The 20,578-nt window shown below is 44.0% G+C and overlaps 1 protein-coding gene across 1 annotated transcript; it reads left to right on the top strand.

Moving 5' to 3' along the window:
- Nucleotides 1–460: 460 nt before the first annotated feature.
- On the top strand, nucleotides 461–5,975 carry LOC148123395 (cell adhesion molecule CEACAM1-like). Its single transcript, XM_087910726.1, is given in 6 exon segments — nucleotides 461–705; nucleotides 1,521–1,883; nucleotides 3,351–3,629; nucleotides 4,080–4,196; nucleotides 4,199–4,333; nucleotides 5,695–5,975. Coding segments are annotated over 6 exon segments (1,239 nt in total). The 5' UTR covers nucleotides 461–641.
- Nucleotides 5,976–20,578: the final 14,603 nt, after the last annotated feature.

The following is a 20,578-nucleotide window of genomic DNA, read 5'->3' on the forward strand; positions in this document are numbered from 1 at the left end:
TCAGACAGCACAGGCAGCTGGGGGAAGGGGTGTCTCCCCGGGGCTCTCCATAGGAAGCTGGAACACACAGTCCTCTTTCTAGGACACACAGGTCACCTCCTCCTGCACGCAGGGATGTGAACTCCTGAGATAACTTGTATCCCTGGATCAGACACCTGACTGGTGACAGCAGTGAACATGGATCTGGTCCCTCCCCAGTCAACACTCAGACCTTTTCCAGCCCCTAGAGATAACTGCCACTCCCTCCCTGAAGTAACTCCCACTTTCCCAGAGCATTGAGATCACAGGGCAGACTGGGCTCTGCTGGGTTTTTGTGTCACAAGGAAATGCACTCCTGGCTATGGGAAGTGAGGGACAAGGCCCTGGGGTGAGCTGCTGTTCTCTCGGGACACAGGACACTTCTCAGCCTGTGGCTCAAAGTATGTTCTAGAACACTGAAAGAGAAAGGAATAGAAGGATGGGAGGCAGAACTGACACACAGACTCCACCCCTGGCCATGTGACTCCAGGAGGTGTCCTCCTCTGGGAGGGGGCTCAGGTCTGAGAATAAAAGCAGAGCAGACACCAGAGCAGGCAGACTTGGCAGCAGCCTGAGAGGCAAACCTCCTGTCCAGAGGAAGAGCCTAGGCCACAGCAGAGACCATGGAGCTCTCCTCAGTCCCTCTCCACAAAGGGCAGCTACCCTGGAGGGGACTCCTGCTGGCAGGTGAGGAGACATTCCTCAGGGGTGTGGACAGCAGGGGAGCTCAGAGACTGGATGGGGTCTTCTGGGAGGGGAATGTGTCTGAGAGGGGATATAAGACTCCTGCTTGAAGCCTGAGAGCAACAGGAAGCTCGCAGTGAATGTGAATTGGTAAGTGGGGAGGAAAAACTCAGGGGCTCCCCACTGTAAGTTTATCAGCACTGGCCTCTGTACCCTGAAGACTGACTCCCACAACTGTGTCAGGGTGACTCTCCAAGTAAAACTCAAACTGGGACCAGTAAACAGGGCCATTTCATACACACGACCCTGAGGAATCCTCAAATAAACCCCAGGCGCTGGGACACTGGTTTGCTCATAGGTGTCTGAGCCTGTTACAGGCAGTGGGGTTTAAACCAAAATCAAACCAGTTCTCCTCCCAGAGCCCTAGTGTTACTGGGCAGGAAGACAGAGCAGCAAGGATATCTAGAAGGTGGGGTTGGGGTTGACAAGCACTTCAGAAGGAACAGAGCTGGGAAGGTCAGAAAATGAAGGCATGGAGTCCTTAGAGGAGGAGGTCAGAGAAGACATGCCTACACTCACCAAAGATTCTGAGTGTGAGCAGGGATCTGAGGGACTGAGGAGTGAGCTGTGCAGACACCCAAGAAGACAGTTTCATTCAGTGGAAAGATTCAGGGGTACTGAGGAATGGGGGTGATGCTGCTGACCTCCCCCAAATAGAGCATACACACACCAAGGCTGAGAGTTGAACACACTCAGGTTTCAATTTCTACCAAATGCAAAGTCCTAATATTGATAGATTTTTCTCTCTTTCCTCTTAGCCTCACTTTTGATCTACTGGAGCTCTCTCACCACGGCCCAGCTCGTTGTGGTCTCACAACCACCCCACGTAGCTGATGGGGAGCACGTACTTCTCCAGGTCTTCAATGTGCCAAAAGATGTCCAAATCTTTTACTGGTACAGGGGTAAAGATAAAATTCCGGCTAAAGAAATTGCACGATATATAGCAATCAAGCCTCACAGAAATAACACAGGGCATGCATACACTGGCAGAGAGAGAATAGCCTCCAATGGTTTCTTGTACATCTTTAACGTCACTCGGAATGATACAGGAACCTACACGGTAGTTGTGCAAACGGGTATCTCTGAGTACACGGAGGCCTCCTTGCAGATGTACGTACACCGTAAGTAATTCTCTGTACCCCTCTGGGTTGCGGGTGGAGCTAACCCGACTTCACACATAGGCAGTCCTGGATGACTCTGTGTTATGTTCCCCAGATTGCAATTCAAACATTTGGTACATGTCACAGAGAGGGGAAAGAAATAAATCAGGATCCCTCACTGGAATCCACCCTCAGAGAAGACAGGGTGAAGTAACTCTGCCCAGGGTCTTAGATGCTCATCATGAATATGGCCTTGAGAAAGACCCTTCAGGACTCAGGCAGGGCCTGGCTGAGAAAACAATGAAATTTTCACAGAGACATGAACACCAGACTAGACCAGGAATCCTGAGAAGCTTATAGACTAGGTTGGAATTTGACCTCCTGTTGGAGCTCATAGGGGACAATGATTGACTGTAGGCTGGTAGCCTGCTGGCCGTCAGCCTGTGAGAGCCATGTCTGAGGCAGGTCACCTGGGCATCTCCTCCTGAGACTCAGTGTTCTCAGCATAGGTGGAGGGGTATGAAAGGCAACTGGCCAGCTGTCCTGGTGGTCTTCTGAGATCTCACAGGAAGGTGGAGAGCCCTAAAGAGATGGGAGAAATGTGTACAAATGACAGCTCCCTGCCTCCGGGGTCCAGCCCTGGGTTTATTTTTTGCAGGCAAATAGTAAGAGAAACTGCTTGGTGGAAGGTCAGGTCATTGCTCACATTTAAGGTTAACTTGCAGGCATGGCAACGATCATTTACCCTGTGTAGTACTCTAGGGAACCTGAGACAGGAAACACAGTTAGAGTCAGAGTCACACCAGCCCTGGGAGGCACAAGCTATCTGTCCACAGCCACATCTCCAGCCTCCCCACCATGGAGACCTTATTAGGTGCCCCTGAGTCTTATAGATCATTTCCTAGACTCAGACTTCTTTTAGGGATTCCTGATTCAAGTTAATATCAAACTCCTGACAAGAATGTCTCACCTGTGGCCCAACCCTACTTGAATGGCAGCCAGATCCTGATCTGTGTGCAATCTCTGACAAGCTGTCAGGTTCTCAGGGAAGCTCAATGGGAAGACTAATCATGACCTATGTGTAGGAGAGCCCTGAGCAGCAAAGGCTTGGAGGGCGCTGGTCCTCACTGAGCAGTGGAGGTCAGGGCAGCTGGAGGGACTCGCACATCATGTCCCAAGACATGCAATAGGTCAGTGAGGACCAGGAGATAACGTGAGGTCTGTGATTCCAAGTCTCGAGTATGTCCATCACCACACACTGCTCAATTCCCTCCTGGGAAAGCCCTTGCTTCTCCCATACACAGAACAGGTGACCCCATTGTCTCTGAGTGCCCAGCTATTCCATCTGCCTGTAATTTGGTTCCTGCCTGATTCTTTGAGGTTCTGGGTTTGTGGGGGAGATAGGAGACCATCTCTGTTGAAAGAGGCCCTTGCAAGAATCAGAGGTACCACACAGAGCAACCTTCTCTCTGTTGTCTGCACACACAGCACAGCTACCCAAGCCCAGAATCACAAGCAACAATAACAATCCCATAGAGGGTAAGGACTCAGTAAAAATGATGTGTAAGCCTGAGACTGAGAATACAAGCTACCTGTGGAGGATAAATGGCCAAAGCCTCTCAGAAGGTGACAGGCTGAAGCTGTCTGAGGACAACAGGACACTCACTTTACTCAGTGTTGTGAGGACTGACACAGAACCCTATGTGTGTGAACTCCAGAACCCAGCAAGCACCTCCCAAAGTGATCCATTGACTCTGAACATATTCTGTGAGTATTGTCTGCTTCATCATGGCTACATATATCTATACAAAGGGCTAGAGCTAGGACACTCAGTCCCCTTGGGTTGATGACACAGACCCACCACACAGATCCCTAGGCTGACCAGGGTGTCCTGACCCAGCACAAGCACATGCAGCCAGGCCCAGCATTGAGCTGGAATGGGTTTGAGGCTCAGGGTGATGGAGACAGGGGACAGCTCAGACTCAGGCTCAGTGCACAGTGAGTGTGCAGTGGGGATGTTTGTGTGCTGTGCTCGAGATGGATCAGGACTTGTGCCTGCTGCATGAATACTCTTCTACTGATCTGCACCCCAGCTCTGGGTGGGACCTGCTCAGCTGAGGTTATAGCACAGCTCAGAGAGACAGTGTGGCCTTATGCAGGCCAGGATTGCCCTTCCCTCTGCTGACATCACATGTGACTTTATTCTGTTTGTTCCAGATGGTCCAGATATCCCGATCATATTCCCCTCAAATACTCATTACCATTCAAGGACAAACCTTCAAATATTCTGCCAAACAGTCTCTCACCCTCCTCCACAGTACTCTTGGTTTGTCAATGGAGAGTTCCAGAATCCTCCCAAGAGCTCATTATCCCCAAAATCACCACTAAAGATAGCGGACCTTACACCTGCTTCGTCTATAACCCTGCCACTGGCCTCAATAGGACCACAGTCAAGAACATTGAAGTCCTTGGTAAGTGGATCTCTGAAATATCAGCGCCAGGTTTGGAGTGGAGTCTTTTGGCTTTCTGAGAAGATGCAGAAGAATTTAATTTCCAACCAATGTAATGGAAACAAGCAAAACTCTATTCTCCCCTGAGCATCCTGCTTCATCCCTATGTCTGATCTTCTCCTAAGGCTCTGACTTCTCCTGACTGATAGGGATGGAGCTTGGAGTGTGAGGAGAAGCTTCTCCCAGCCTTGGAAACCTCATGTTGTAAGAGGGACTTCCCAGGGAACAGAAAGCCTTAAGGTCAAGATTTCTTTCTGTCACTAACATAGGCCTTCCTATCCCTCCATTTTCTTCTTATGACCTCCATCACTTAGAGGAACACCCAGGGCTTTCAACTGTGCTCACATTCTTTTTCTCCAAATGTGAGGAGAAAACTCCCTCCCCACAGATGGGGACCAGCAGTTCAGAGCTCTGTTCCTGTCTCAGGGGTGACTGGCTGAGCTCTGACTCCATGGGAGGGGAAAAGAGGGTGAAGGCACCTGGGAGCCCTGTTCTGACTCAGGGTAAACCATGTCAGTAACGACTTGATGATGCTTTTTCCCTTACTCTTTTCAAGGCTTAAAAACAAATGTCAGCTGAGTGTGGTGGTGTGTGTCTTTAAGGCCTGCAGTAAGGAGGGAAAGGCAGGGAGATAGTATGAGTTTGAGGCCGGTCTGGTCTACATAGCAAGTTCCAGACTCGCCAAAACTGAAAAGTGAAATCCTGTCTCAAAAACAAAACAATACAAAACAAAAACAAACAACAACAAAAACAAAAAAAACAGTATGGAGGATTAAAATGGCAGACTGCGGTCAACACTGTGATCACTCCCATCCTCTCTGTGGTATTTATCCATCTCCATGGGGCAGGAAATTAAACGTTTCTTCAAACAGGAACCCTTTAGTTTGGGATTTCTTCCAGTTCTGAGGTCTAGGCTTTAACTCCTCTGAGATTAACCAGGCCATCTGAACCCTATAACACATTAGTTAATGAAAAAGAAACAGAAGGCTGTTTTATAATGAAGGGACCTGACTGTTCACACTCACAGAAAATGTGAGCAAGAATTTGCACAAAAATCAATGGGGAAAACATTCTGCCCAACATGACATTTGTGGTCATTTGGGCTGAATAGGCTTTAAGTGTAGAACCTGCACACATACCCTGAGTCAAGGGCCAATGTGGGGGTCTGGGTAGGAGGAAGGTTCAGCTCTCTTTACAGATTGTATCTTGAACCCAAACATGAGATCTTCCAGAGGGCCATGTCATTCTGTGGGCCCTGTGAGCTGGCTGAGGTCTCTGAGAATGAAGGACTCTCAGCTGTCCCCTCCACTGTTTATCCACAGAGCCAGTGACTGCACCCTCCATCCAAGTCACCAACCCCAAAGTCAAAGAAAAGGAGTATGTGTTCCTGACCTGCTTCTCTAATAACACTGGAACCTCCATCCGTTGGCTCTTCAATGGCCACAGTCTGGGGCTCACAGATAGTATGAAGCTGCCCTGGAACAACAGCACCCTCCGCATATTTCCTGTCAGGAAGGAGGATTCTGGGAAGTACCAGTGTGAGGTCTCCAATCCAGTCAGTATCAAGAGAAGTGACCCCATCCAGTTGGACATAAGTGAGTGACCTTCTGTCCCTTATTACTCCATAGTGTTGGGAGTGGGGCAATTTCTTTATCAGCAGTGTACAAAATGGGCAAAAGTCACCAGAAGAAAAACATGGCTAAAGATTCAATTGCAGTCAGCTTAGTGATGAATGTGTGTTAATCTTGTTATAAACACCACACAAGCTGAGCATGACGCTGCACACCTTGAACCCCAGCCAGCACACCAGAGGCAGAGACAGGTGGATGTCTGTGAGTTCCCAACCTCCCTGGTCTTTGTAGTGAGTTCCAGGTTAGCCAGGGCTCCATAGTGAGACCCTGTCAAGAGAGAGAGAGAGAGAGATAGAGAGAGAGAGAGAAAAACAGAGACAGAGAGAGACAGAGAGAGAGAGAATAAAGCAGGAGGAATAGAAGCACAAGGTCAGCCCAGGTTAAATTATAAGTCCCTGATATAACAACAACAGCAGCAGCAGTAGTGTTAATATAGCAATAGAAATGCAAAATTATTGAGAGTTTAGGGTCTGAGTCAAGCCACAGTCGACCCTCAGAACGTAGTAAAATATTCATGTTACTCTACATGCCTCCAATACATTCAAATCTTCTTTAGGTTATTTCTTACTCCTAATGTAAATACTTCAGACACTGGTCTTATTGTGTTCAGTAAGGGACAAGAACAGGAGGAAACAATACACTTTTCACTGTAGATATATTGTTTCCAAATAGCTTACTTCCAAAGTTTGTTTGTTCCATAAATGTAAAATCCACAGATAGCAAGGACCTGTATTGATTCGTGCTACATTTGCATATTTACTAATTTTGTGTGCATGTTCTATGCCCATGTGTGGAGGTGAGAAGGTGATTCGTGGGGGCCAATTCTCTGGGGACTGAGAACTGAGCTAAGGTGGGTGAGCAATGCCTTACCTGCTAAGCTATTTCACCTTACAAAATTTGTTTGTACATTTATTTATGTGTAACACTTGGAAGCAGATACTTGGTGTGGTTGGTGGAGTGGCCTTGATTATTGAGAAAAATGCCGCAAAGACCTGCTGGGTCATATGACTGATAACATCATCTGATGCACATACCTTTTCAGTTTTGCTAAAATCCAATTTATCTATTTTGTTGTTTTCTATGCATCTGGCATCATAACAAAGAAACCAGGCCAAGTCCAGTTTCAAGACGCTTTCACCGTGTCTCTAAAAGTCTCGTGGTTTTCAGGTCTGATCCATTTTAGGTCTTTGACTCATTTAGAGTTGACTTTTATATGATGTTAGCTGAAGACTTAACTTCACTCTTTTGCCTGGATATCCCATTTCCCAAACATCTCTTGTTTAAAAGATCATTCTTCCATCATAGAACAATCTTAGCAGCCTGGTCAAAACTCATCTGGTCACAGAGGTGCAGTTGGACAGCGAGAACGTCTTCCAAGTTCTGTAACTCAGCAGGACAACCCTGTGTGATACTGACCAATTCAAAGGAGCCAGCAGAGACGAATGTCCTTAACAAACGTGAAAATGGCAAATGAAGTGATGGATGTGCCACCTGCTCGGGACTGACAACACATTATAATATATGTGCAAAAACTGTGCCCCATAAACACATTCATAGTAACAACTAGTCTTTAATCTAATCATTGGCCAGTGTGCATGAGCAGTTCTGGGCTTTCCAACTCTACTTCACTGATCTGTATGTCTGCCTTTATTTTATTTGTTTTGATTATTGCAGCTTTGTACTAAAATTTTGAAATCACTAAGGATGTCCTGCGATTTTATTCTTTCTTGTCAAGATACTTTTAAGGCACTCACCTCTAACTCCAACTCTTGGCGGGGGGTGGGAGTAGAGGCAGGTAGCTCTCTGAGAGTTTGAGGTCAGCATGGTCTATGTATTGAGTTCCAGGAGAACTAGAATGGATTTTCTATTTCTGTACAAAATGTCACTGGGATTTGATCTGATGTGCATAGAACTGATAGACTACTTTCACTAATATTATCATTTACTTAAAAAAAAAAGGCTTTCAGGCAAGATGATTCATACTTGTAATTACAGTCACTCAAGAAACTGAGGCAAGGGTACCATATCTCTAAGGGTGTCTAACATAGACAATTCAAGGCCAGCCTGATTAATTTAGTGACATCCTGTTTCAAAATCAAAATTAAAAGGCATAGCTTGAAATACAGCTCAACGGTAGAGCATTGTTCACCATGCACAAGGTCCAGGGTTCAATCCCCAGCACCGCAAAACAGCAAAAATGAGATGAAGTTTTCCCACCCATCAACCCCACTGGCTTCTATTCCTTGTCCTCTTTCATCTCTTATTTGGTAGTTTTCTGGGTGCAAGTCTTTTATCACTTTGGTGGAGTTAATTTTAAGTAGCCAACACTCAGTGCATTGGCTTTCTCTACTGTTACTCTGGTCTGTTTGTTCATCTTCATTCTAGCCTTTATTTCCCTCCCACCACTAGCTTGGGGGAGCTTTTAGGGAGGCAAGGATCTTATTATATGACCCAGACACACCTCAAACTACAATCCTCCTACCTCAGCCTCTGATGCTAGGGTTCTAGGTTACATCACATCCTTCACCTGCCTCATAGTAGGTTTTAAAAACTCAATAACCTTTTTGGAAAAAATATCACACACACACACGAAGCAAAATCAATGCTAGCTGCAATTATTCCTAGCACTCATGTTGGCCGTGAAGTCAGGTAGCCAGGTCTGTCTCTAATCAACCATACAGATTCAAGTACTGTTTACAAACCACTTTAAACCTCGGTTTTTTCATCCTTTAAATGGAAATAATTTCTGTGAGACAGACTCATCATATAGATGAAACCAGATACCAATCCAGGCCAGTCACATCATAAATGCCATACCACAGTGGCCAACGTTAGCATTAATAATCACGCTGAGCCGACTGGTGAGGGTGGAGCCTCAGATGGCTACAACAAGGGGTAAAGAGGTAAGGAAGGTTTTATTACATAAGGGATGTGGGGAGTCCCATGTTATCCAAGAAGTGAAACCCCTATAGCATGGTTATTAAATAAATATGGGAGGGGAAAAAGGATGGGGTGTCAGATGTAAAATTCCAAACCTAGTAAGTTTTCATCCTCCAAGATGTGGCCATGATGGGCTCAGATGAGCAAGGCATTAGTTGGGGATACACTTGTGAAGGTGAGCCTGAGATAGCCCTTGGGCCACATGCAGCTATGATCCCTGAGAAGGCAGAGAAGGAGGCATGTCTTAGATTGCAGTGCAGTTCCAGCAGAGTTTCTATAAGGTTGAGCCTGAGTTCCCCACAGTCACCAAGCAGAGGGACAGGGTCTTACAGAGTCTGCCTGGCCTTCCTAACCCTGCAGAAACCATGGTCTCTGTGGAGAGGAGCTGGTACATTGAGAGTCACTAGCCTGGCCTCTGTTGCTTAGATCACGGTCACAAGAGACCACTTATTCACGGCTGCCACAGCTGAGACCCCGAGAACAAGATGAAAATGCTGGGAGTTTCAACACAAAATAGCAGTCACCCCTATGACATTCCCACAGCTTCATGTGATTGCCTGAATGAAATTGATGGAATTGGGGATGGAAGGAAGAGGGAGAAACCAACTTAGAAACACAGTGAGGGTGGAAAGACATTTGCTAAGAGACCCTCACTTCAACTCATATTTCACCTTCCCACAGAAAACACATTCCCCAAGAGGGTGAACAGAAATCATCTCAGGCTAAGAATTCCCTGGGCACACCACCGGAAAACATTTTATTTCATTCCTTCTTGTCGTTTCCTTCCCTGACAGTTAAATCAAAACAAAGAAGTTCTGGCCTTTCAAGAGGTGCCACCACTGGCATCGTGATTGTAGCCATGACTTTGGTGAATCTGATCGTAGCCCTCATGTATTTCCTTTATTTCAGGAATAATCTGCAGGTAGGTTGATCTTTCCTCTCTTGTGTTCTTCGAGTCTTAGTGTCATGTGTTGTGTGATATTTTGTTTGTGATCTGACAAAAAAAAAGCTTGTTTGCATTCAGAGGGCAGAGTTAGCCATTAGTTAACCATAGAGGTCTGGAGGTCTGTACAGAGAGGAACGGGAGGTGATAAGGTGGGGCAGAGACAGGCTCTCACCCCTTTGGGATTGGGGGGACACAAGAGGAATGAAGCAACTACGCCTGCTCTCCTGGTCTTTCATGTTTTACGCCGCTATGTGACTCCTGGTTTTTGTTGAAAAGATTTATGAACTTTAAATTTTCTAAATGCTAATGAGAAAGGAATGACAGTTGCAGAAAGACATTGTATAATAGAAAGAAAAACTACTGAATTAAATCAGCCTCTATACTTTAAAGATGTGTTAACCTCAGAATGCAAACCAGGATATGTGTTACATTGGAGAAGAGGTTTTGGTTTTGTTTCTACAAGAGAAGAAAGGCTATGGATATCATTAAAATTGATAAAGATTTGATTTGAACAAGACAGACCTCTTGATTAGAAGTGGTAATAGTCCATCAACCAGCGTGATCATTCAATCTAAACTAACTTATAAAACTAGCAAATGCTTTTCATTTGATCAGATATAACTTGCCAAAAGTAGAACTCCCCAAAGTTATGGTTGGGGCAGGATTTTGTTTTTGTCTTTCCAGGAGAATAAAGACAACCTGGAAAAGAATAACAAGACAAACAGACAACTTGAACAACTGAAGCAACTGAGCAAAAAGGATAAAAATTCCAGAAAAAAAATCCCAACATAAAGAGTAAATTGGCCGGGCTGGTCCGAAGGTAGTGAGTTATCTCAATTGATTGTTCACAGTCAGTTACAGATTGAACTCCTGTTCTACACTTTCCCCCCTTCTCACTACTGCACTTGACTAGTCTTTAAAAGAGAGAGAGAGAGAGAGAGAGAGAGAGAGAGAGAGAGAGAGAGAAAATTGGCCGACTGGTATATCATATGTACAACAGGAAAAATTTCACAAATCTTCCCAAATGTTTGTTTCTGCTGTTCTCTACAAACATTTAATGTAAATGGTCTTTTTGTAGTACCAGTCTAATTAAATATTAAAGCTGACTTTGGGCTTGGAGTTCTCTACTTCTCAAAACCCATGCAAGCTTGTTTTAAGGAAAATTTCCAAATCTCTGTCTCATGTCAAAAGAGCCACCTGATGTGGGACAGAAGAAAACAGAAAATTAAGGGACTACGTTCTATTGCCACTAATCTCATAATTCTTTGGTTTTATATTGACTATTTAAACTTAAGATAGATATAAATATCTGAAAATTTAAAAAATTATATATGTGTATTTTAAACATTTTATCAATGATGTTAATGGTCATATAGAATACTAATTCTAGAAAAAGACTTCTACATTCTTGTACATGATTTAGGGCATGAGTCTCTGTCAGGTAACTAGGAATTAAGTTTTTGAACTCTGAATGTATACAACAAATTATGGTCCTTTAAACTCATTAAGTTCTTCTGCATATAACCTTCAAAATCTTTAAGTTTTCTTCAGTTAACCATGACTGCCTAACAGTGACCTTTGAAGTCTCCAAGAGGAAGGTGGGGCCCCACCACAATGATTCCACCTGAACTATGATAATGCCATTAAGTGACAAACAACACCCAAAGATCAGCTTTGAACTGCAAACTGTTCAGGACAATTTCAAGGTGGCTAGGTGAGATGGTCCAGCTTCACAGACTACTCTAGCCAGGACTTGAGACAAGCCCTTCACCTCTGGGCATCTTGGAAACAGATGGCTCTGTCCTGCTCCTCCTATAATACTAACACAGTGGATCTGAGCAACCTCTGAGGGAAGCTAATTCCTGAACTGACCATGGCCACCTCCCCCTGCAACCCCTGCCACCTGTCAAAAGTCAGGACACCTTAAGTCAGCTTTGCACTTCTGTGCACTGACAACTCTCTCTTGCTCCCCTAGATCTGGGCCCCTCTGACAACTCTCCTATCAAGGTAAGCACTGCCACTTTCACTGACTGTTTGCTCATGGAAATGTCTCTGAAGAATGTGCGCTGTCTGTATGGTTTAGGTTTGTGTGCTTGTTTGTTGAGAGAGGGTCTCACTGAACAGCTGTGGCTACCCTTGAACTATGTAACCCAGGCTGGCCTTGAACTCGTGACCATCCTCCTGCCTTAGCCTCTCATGTGCTGGGATGACAAATGTGTGCCACCACACCAGGCTGAGAATGAGGTATTCTTGGAGACATAACTGTGGAATTCAGCTTGGGTTTGCATTCCTTAGTGCTGCAGCAAAGATTGGATTAATGAGCCCCAAGAATCTAATGCAAGAGTGAGTGTTTGGAAAAATCCCCACCCTGTGCTTAATTCCTGAACATGATTCCTAGTATTCTGTGGCCCTTGACAAGGAACTTGAATGTTTTGATCCTCGGTCTTGTCACCTGTGAAATGGGCATTCTGCCCACCTCAGAAAAGAGACTCAAGGGAATAAACGAGTTGGCACATGCACAGCACTGTGCACACAGAGACAACAATGCATTTTTCTCTTCCGATCTGAACCTGCTCTGACCATAAAAAGGATGGATTCCATTCTAATGGGTCTGAGACCTTGTTTCTTTCTTGTATAACAATTTTACCAAAATTTTATCATTGCAACCTTTCAACCGAGTACACGCTTAAACTGAAGAGTGCTTTAAATCATAAGGACACTTTCACAGTGTGAACTCTCACAGGTTGAACACACTCGTAAGCAGCAGGCAAGCTAAGTGACTTCACAACTACCCCCGTCCCGTAAACACACTTTGCTGTCACTTCCCAACAAGAGCAGTGGCGGTCAGGATGGTCCACATCCTCGCGCACTGTTCTGTGGCCCATCTGGATGTCACTGTTGATTTCACTTCTGTCCCCATGGCTGTCTCACCTGTTCCTCGACCTGGCTCCTCTAGTGACCACACATCAGACAGTGAGTGACGGGTGTCCTCTCCCATGGCTCACCCGGCACAGAGGCCACAGCACAGTGGTGCTAGATCACCAGCAAGGTGAGGTTCTGACCTGTGGGATTGGTGTCACTGACCAACACTCATACTTTTAGGTGGATGAAGTGGTATACACCGTCCTGAACATCAACGGCCAGACACCCAAACCACCAACTTCAGCCTCCCCATCTCCAAGATCCACAGAAACAGTTTATTCAGAAGTAAAAAAGCAGTGATCATGGCCTATCATGCTGGCTACATCAATGATACATTTCCAGATTCTCTCCTCACTAGGAGATCTCTGTACCATGAGATGTGGAAACACATGTACACATGCACACACACACACACACACACACACACACACACACACACACACACAGAGAGAGAGCTTCAGGCAGAAGCTTCTTCTTCAGTATCAATAGAAGAAACAATGTATTCTGGAGCCTAGGGGAAACTCAACCTTTCTTGGAATTGAAATTGGACTGAGAAAAGGGCATCAAAGCTGCCCGCCCTTCACTCCCCAGACATGGCTTGTTTTAAATTGACCTGTTTAGAGCACATTCATTCTTCCCAGCTCTAGTCCTGTCCTAGCACAGTCTGACTTGAATTCCCATAACCTTGGATGTCACCTAAGTGCTTATGCCAAAAAACAAAGGACAAGCAGGAAATGGGCATTCCTGTGTCTTTAAAGCTCAATGTGAAGCTATCGTACATGGGAAGATCAAGTCCTAGCCAGAGGTCTCAGGAAATCTCCACACCGACTGCTGTCATGCTTGCCCGGCTGTGGCATCAGCGTCTCTTTATGTTGTGCATTTACACCTGAGCTCACCTCTGAGCCTCCTCCAGAAAACCCACTCAGAGCAGCTAGCAAAGCTCTTTGGCAGCATCCACAGCCACTGCTAATGCAGAGTGCAGGTGCAAAGACAGCACCTCTAGCCTCTACCAGGAAGGAGTCCAGAAAGCAGGGCTGGTGAACTGACAGTCTCCTGGAAACTGAAAACAGAAGAGAAAGATACCCTACGTGGAGCATTGACATTGTTTATAAAGAAAGCCATGTTTGGAGGTACTGGAGTTTTCTTCTCTGTAAGACAACCCACTACTTGAATTTTTGTAACTGCTGACTTGGCTCAGTGTGTGAGCCATTAGGTCTGCCTTAGGGGCAAGAAGCCACTGTACCTCTGGCTCCCTTGGCCAGGATCAAAAGGCCTCTCAAGCCCTTTTGATCAAGAGTTCCAAACCAAAAATAGATAAATGAATAGCAAAGCAAATCACTTGCAGAACCACTGCCTAGTGTTGACCTAAGCCTCCTACTTCCCTGAATTCCTCAGAAAAGCCTGACATTTCCTTTCTCCATGTCTTCACCTGTATTGTTGGGCACTGGGCAGAGCCTACACAATATTTCTCTGACACTTTGGGCTTCCTTGCTTTCTCCCTGTAGCTCTCCAGCCCCTACCCTGTGCAGGCCGCCAGCTGAACTCTTGCCTGACTCAAAGACCAGCCATTCCTCCTCCACTCCAACCCCTCTCCATGCTGATGCTGAGATTTCCAGCTTGTCTGCCTTGCTGTTTTGCCTTTAAACTCTAACAAAAACTCTCCTCGGTTTCAACAACTAACAACAGACTTTCCTCATTCCCACCCAGCTTCTGGAGATCCAGGACCAGCCTCCAACTACCCTTCCGCAGTGTTTCTGCCTGTGCATTGTTTGTCTTTTTTTTTGGAGACAGAGTTTTAGCATGTAGCCTGAACAGGCTTCAATATCACAATAATGGTTTCTACAATCTCCTACCTGCTGAGATTACAGCGCAGGCCACCAGACTCAGCGGCTTGTGCATTCCCTGACTGCCCTGCACTCTCAGGAAACCTTGGCCTCTGCTAGTGTTTGGTCCACATGAATTGTGCCCTTAAAGGAACACAGCCACTCAAGCTGAAGGCATTGTTTACAGCCTAGAGAGCTCGGCACTGCTGTTCCACTGGGAATGTGGGATACTAGCAGGGTGCTCTTCCCCAGCCCTGGGCTTTCAACAGCCTCAAAAACCTACTTTTCCCACCTGGGATGAATCCCAGCAACAGGAGAAGGAAAGGCCAACGTGTTCTCAGGGATCCTCTGTTCAAGACGTACACCCACTCTGTGCTCGTTGATCAAGGGTTTTATTGGATAATGTGTTTGTTCTCATGCCGTGTCTAACAGGCCTTTCAAGACAGTTATTCTGGAGTTTTGTGGGGTTTTTTGTTTTGGTTTGTTTTGTTTTGGTTTTGGTTTTTGAGACAGGGTTTCTCTGTAGCTTTGGAGCCTGTCCTTTAACTAGCTCTTGTAGACCAGGCTAGCCTCAAACTCAAAGAGATCTGCCTACCTCTGCCTCCCGAGTGCTGGGACTAACTATGTGCGTGCGCCACCACCGACCGGCTATTTTGTAGTTCTTGTACTCAGGGATTTCTCTCAGGGACTTCCAGCCTGTGTATATTTTCCACTCTGTGTTAATTCAAATTTGCCTGGCTAAAGCCAAATCAGAGGTATTTGTAAATTTCCCCTATGTTCGTAATAAAATATCACATATCACTAATGCTACTTTGTGGGGTTTTCTGTATTTTGTTTTTTTCTGGTTTTGCTATGCTTAGGATGGCTACTAGGGTCTTGCACGCACTAGGCAAATGCTCTACACTGAGATACATCCCTACCTGATACCACCTAGACAATGTCTTCCTCACAGGTAGAAGACAACTGCTGGGAGCAGTTCTTCCCAGAGAGGGCTGAGGAGCTCTATCCAGAGAGTGCTGTGAAGTCCTACCCAGAGAGTGCTGAGGAGTTCTATCCAGAAAGTGCTGAGGAGTTTCATCCAGAGTGGAAGAGATGGGCAGGCGCCAATGCAAGAATTCCTCCAACAACCTGAAAGGCAACATGACACCACCAGAATCCAGGGAGCTCGAAACTAGAAGAATTGAACACCCTATGCCAGAAGAAATAGAAGAAATTGACTCTAAGCGCTTCTTTATGAAAATAATAGAGGAAATTAAACAGGAGGTGAAAATCTGCCGTAAAGAAATGGAAGATAAGTATAACAAAAAAATTGAGGAAATGAGTAAAGAAATGGAAGAGAAATATACCAAAAAGTTTGAAGAAATGAGTAAATCCGTAAATGAAATTCTGGGAAACCAAGAAAAAACAATCAAACAGGTAATAGAAACAGTTCAAGATTTGAAAACTGAAATGGAGTCAATGAAGAAATCACAAACCGAGGGCCGGCTGGCTATGGAAAATCTGGGTAAACGAACAGAGACTTCAGAAACAAGCTTAACCAATAGAATACAAGAGATAGAAGAAAGAATCTCAGACTCTGAGGACACCATAGAGAAATTAAACACTCTGTCCAAAGAAAACAGCAAATCCAACAAATTCTCATCACAAAACATTCAGGAACTGTGGGACACAATAAAAAAACCAAATCTAAGAATAATAGGAGTAGAAGAAGGAGAAGAATTGCATTTCAAAGGTCCAGAAAATATACTCAACAAAATTATAGAAGAAAACTTTCCCATCCTAAAGAACGATATTCCTATGAAGGTTCAAGAAGCATACAGAACACCGAATAGACTGGATCAGAAAAAAACATCCCCTCGTCATATAGTAATCAAAACACAAAGCATTCAGACTAAAGAAAGGATATTGAAAGCTGCAAAGGAAAAAGGTCAAGTAACTTATAAAGGTAAACCTATCAGACTTACACCAGACTTCTCTATGGAAACCATGAAAGCCAGAAGGTCCTGGATAGAGGTACTGCAGAAACTAAGAGACAATGGATGCAAACCCAGACTACTTTACCCAGCCAAGCTATTGTTCACTATCAACGGAAAAAACAAAATATTCCAGGATAAAAACAAATTTAAACAATACGTAGCTACTAATCCAGCCTTACAGAGAATACTAGAAGGAAAATCACAACCCAAGGAATCCAACATTCCCAACGCTGCCTACATTAACTCAGACATTTAGCGACCCTCCACAAGCACAACTCAAAGGAGGAAAACACATACACGCTACTACCCAAAAAAATGACCGGAGTCATCGATCACTGGTCATTAATATCACTTAAAATCAATGGTCTCAACTCACCTATAAAGAGGCACAGACTTAGAGATTGGATACGAAAACAGGATCCAACATTCTGCTGTCTACAAGAAACACACCTCAACCACAAAGACAGACACCTACTCAGAGTAAAGGGTTGGGAAAAGGTTTTCCAAGCAAATGGACCTAAGAAACAAGCGGGTGTGGCCATTCTAATATCTAACAAAATCGACTTCAAACTAAAATCAATCAGAAGAGATGGAGATGGACATTTCATACTCATAACAGGAACAATTCATCAGGAAGAAGTCTCAATCTTGAATATCTATGCCCCTAATATAAAGGCACCCACATATGTAAAAGAAACTCTTCTAGAACTCAAGGCAGTCATCAAACCACACACACTAATAGTAGGAGACTTCAACACTCCTCTCTCACCAATGGACAGGTCAATCAGACAGAAACCTAACAGAGAAATAAGAGATTTACTGGAGGTACTGAATCAAATGGACTTAACAGACATCTATAGAACACTCCACCCAAATAGGAAAGAGTATACCTTCTTCTCTGCAGCTCATGGAACCTTCTCGAAAATTGACCACATACTTGGTAACAAAGCAAACTTCCACAGATACAAAAAAATATTAGTGACCACCTGTGTCTTGTCAGATCACCATGGATTAAAATTAGAATTCAACAACAATGGTACCCCCATGAAGCCAACAAACTCATGGAAGTTGAACAGTCAACTACTAAATCACCCCTGGGTCAAGGAAGAAATAAAGAAAGAAATTAAAGTCTTCCTTGAATATAATGAAAACAAAGACACAACGTATTCAAACCTATGGGACACAATGAAAGCAGTGCTAAGAGGAAAGTTCATAGCACTAAGTGCCCACCTAAAGAAAACAGAGAAAGCACACATTGGAGACTTAATAACACACTTGAAAGCTCTAGAAAAAAAAGAAGCTGATTTACCCAGGAGGAGTAGAAGACTGGAAATAATCAAACTGAGGGCTGAAATCAACAAAATAGAAACACAGAAAACAATTCAAAGAATCAATGAAGCAAAAAGCTGGTTCTTGGAGAAAATTAACAAGATTGACAAACCCCTATCCAAACTAATCAAACGGCAGAGAGAGAACTTGCAAATTAATAGGATCAGAAATGAAAAGGGGGACATAACCACAGACACAGAGGAAATACAGAGAATCATTAGATCTTACTACGAAAGTTTATATGCCACAAAGTTGGAAAATGTAAAAGAAATGGACATTTTTTTAGATAAGTACCATATACCAAAGTTGAACCAAGACCAGGTGAACAATCTAAATAGACCTGTTAGTCGTGAAGAACTAGAAGCTGTTATCAAAAATCTCCCTACCAAAAAAAGCCCAGGACCAGATGGTTTCAATGCAGAATTCTACCAGAACTTCCAGGAAGAGCTAATACCTATACTCCTTAATGTATTCCACAATATAGAAAAAGAAAAGTCACTGCCAAACTCCTTTTATGAAGCTACAGTCACCCTAATACCAAAACCACACAAAGACACAACCAAGAAAGAGAATTACAGGCCAATCTCACTCATGAACATCGATGCGAAAATTCTCAATAAAATACTGGCAAACCGAATCCAAGAACACATTAGAAAAATCATCCATTATGATCAAGTAGGCTTCATCCCAGAGATGCAGGGATGGTTCAACATACGCAAATCTATCAATGTAATCCATCATATAAATAAACGGAAAGAAAAAATCATATGATCATTTCATTGGATGCTGAAAAAGCGTTTGACAAAATTCAACACCCTTTTATTATAAAGGTGTTGGAGAGACTGGGGATACAAGGATCATACCTAAATATAATAAAAGCAATATACAGCAAGCCGACAGCTAACATCAAATTGAATGGAGAGAAACTCAAAGCCTTTCCACTAAAATCAGGAACACGACAAGGCTGTCCACTCTCTCCATACCTCTTCAATATAGTGCTTGAAGTTCTAGCAATAGCAATAAGACAACATAAGGGGATCAAGGGGATTCGAATTGGAAAGGATGAAGTGAAACTTTCGTTATTTGCAGACGATATGATAGTGTACATAAGCGACCCCAAAAACTCTACCAAAGAACTCCTACAGCTGATAAACACCTTTAGTAACGTGGCAGGATACAAGATCAACTCCAAAAAATCAGTGGCACTCCTATACACAAAGGATAAAGAAACGGAGAGGGAAATCAGAGAAACATCACCTTTCACGATAGCCACAAACACCATAAAATATCTTGGGGTTACTCTAACCAAGGATGTGAAAAACCTATTTGACAAGAACTTTAAGCCTTTGAAAAGAGAAATTGAGGAGGATACCAGAAAATGGAAAGACCTCCCCTGCTCTTGAATTGGGAGAATCAACATAGTAAAAATGGCAATTCTACCAAAAGCAATCTACAGATTCAATGCAATCCCCATCAAAATCCCATCAAACTTCTTCACAGACCTTGAGAGAACAATAATTAAGTTTATATGGAAAAACAAAAAACCCAGGATAGCCAAAACAATCTTATACAATAAAGGAACTTCTGGAGGCTTTACTATCCCTGACTTCAAACTCTATTACAGAGCTACAGTATTGAAAACAGCTTGGTATTGGCATAAGAACAGAGAAGTCGACCTATGGAATCGAATAGAAGACCCAGATACTAACCCTCAAACCTACGAACACCTAATTTTCGACAAGGGAGCTAAAGGTATACAATGGAAGAAGGAAAGCGTCTTTAACAAATGGTGCTGGCATAACTGGATGTCAACCTGTAGAAGAATGAAAATAGATCCATATCTATCACCTTGCACAAAACTCAAGTCCAAATGGATTAAAGACATCAACATCAATCTGTCCACTTTGAACCTGATAGAAGAGAAAGTGGGAAGTAGTCTACAAGATATAGGCACAGGAGGCCACTTCCTAAGTAGGACCCCAGCAGCACAGACAATAAGAGAAACAATGAATAAATGGGACCTGCTGAAACTGAGAAGCTTCTGTAAAGCAAAGGACACTGTCAGTAAGACAAAAAGGCTGCCTTCTGACTGGGAGAAGATCTTCACCAACCCCTCATCAGACAAAGGTCTGATCTCCAGAATATACAAAGAACTCAAGAAACTAGACACTAAAACTCTAATTAACCCAATTAAAAAATGGGGTACTGATCTGAACAGAGAATTCACAACAGATGAACTTCGAATGGCCAGAAGACACTTAAGGTCTTGCTCAACCTCCTTAGCGATCAGGGAAATGCAAATCAAAACCACTTTGAGATACCATCTTACACCTGTCAGAATAGCTAAAGTTAAAAACACCAATGATAACCTATGCTGGAGGGGATGTGGAATGAGGGGAACACTCATCCATTGTTGGTGGGAATGCAAACTTGTGCAGCCACTTTGGAAATCAGTGTGGAGGTTTCTCAGGAAACTGGGAGTCAACCTCCCTCAGGACCCAGCAATTCCTCTCTTGGGAATATACCCTAGAGATGCCCAAACATACTACAAAAGCGTTTGTTCAACTATGTTCATAGCAGCACTATTTGTAATAGCCAGAACCTGGAAACAGCCTAGGTGCCCCTCAATAGAAGAATGG

This window comes from Myodes glareolus, chromosome 1 (genome assembly GCF_982192425.1).
Source record: "Myodes glareolus chromosome 1, mMyoGla1.1, whole genome shotgun sequence".
In the NCBI taxonomy this organism is placed as follows: Eukaryota; Metazoa; Chordata; class Mammalia; order Rodentia; family Cricetidae; genus Myodes; species Myodes glareolus.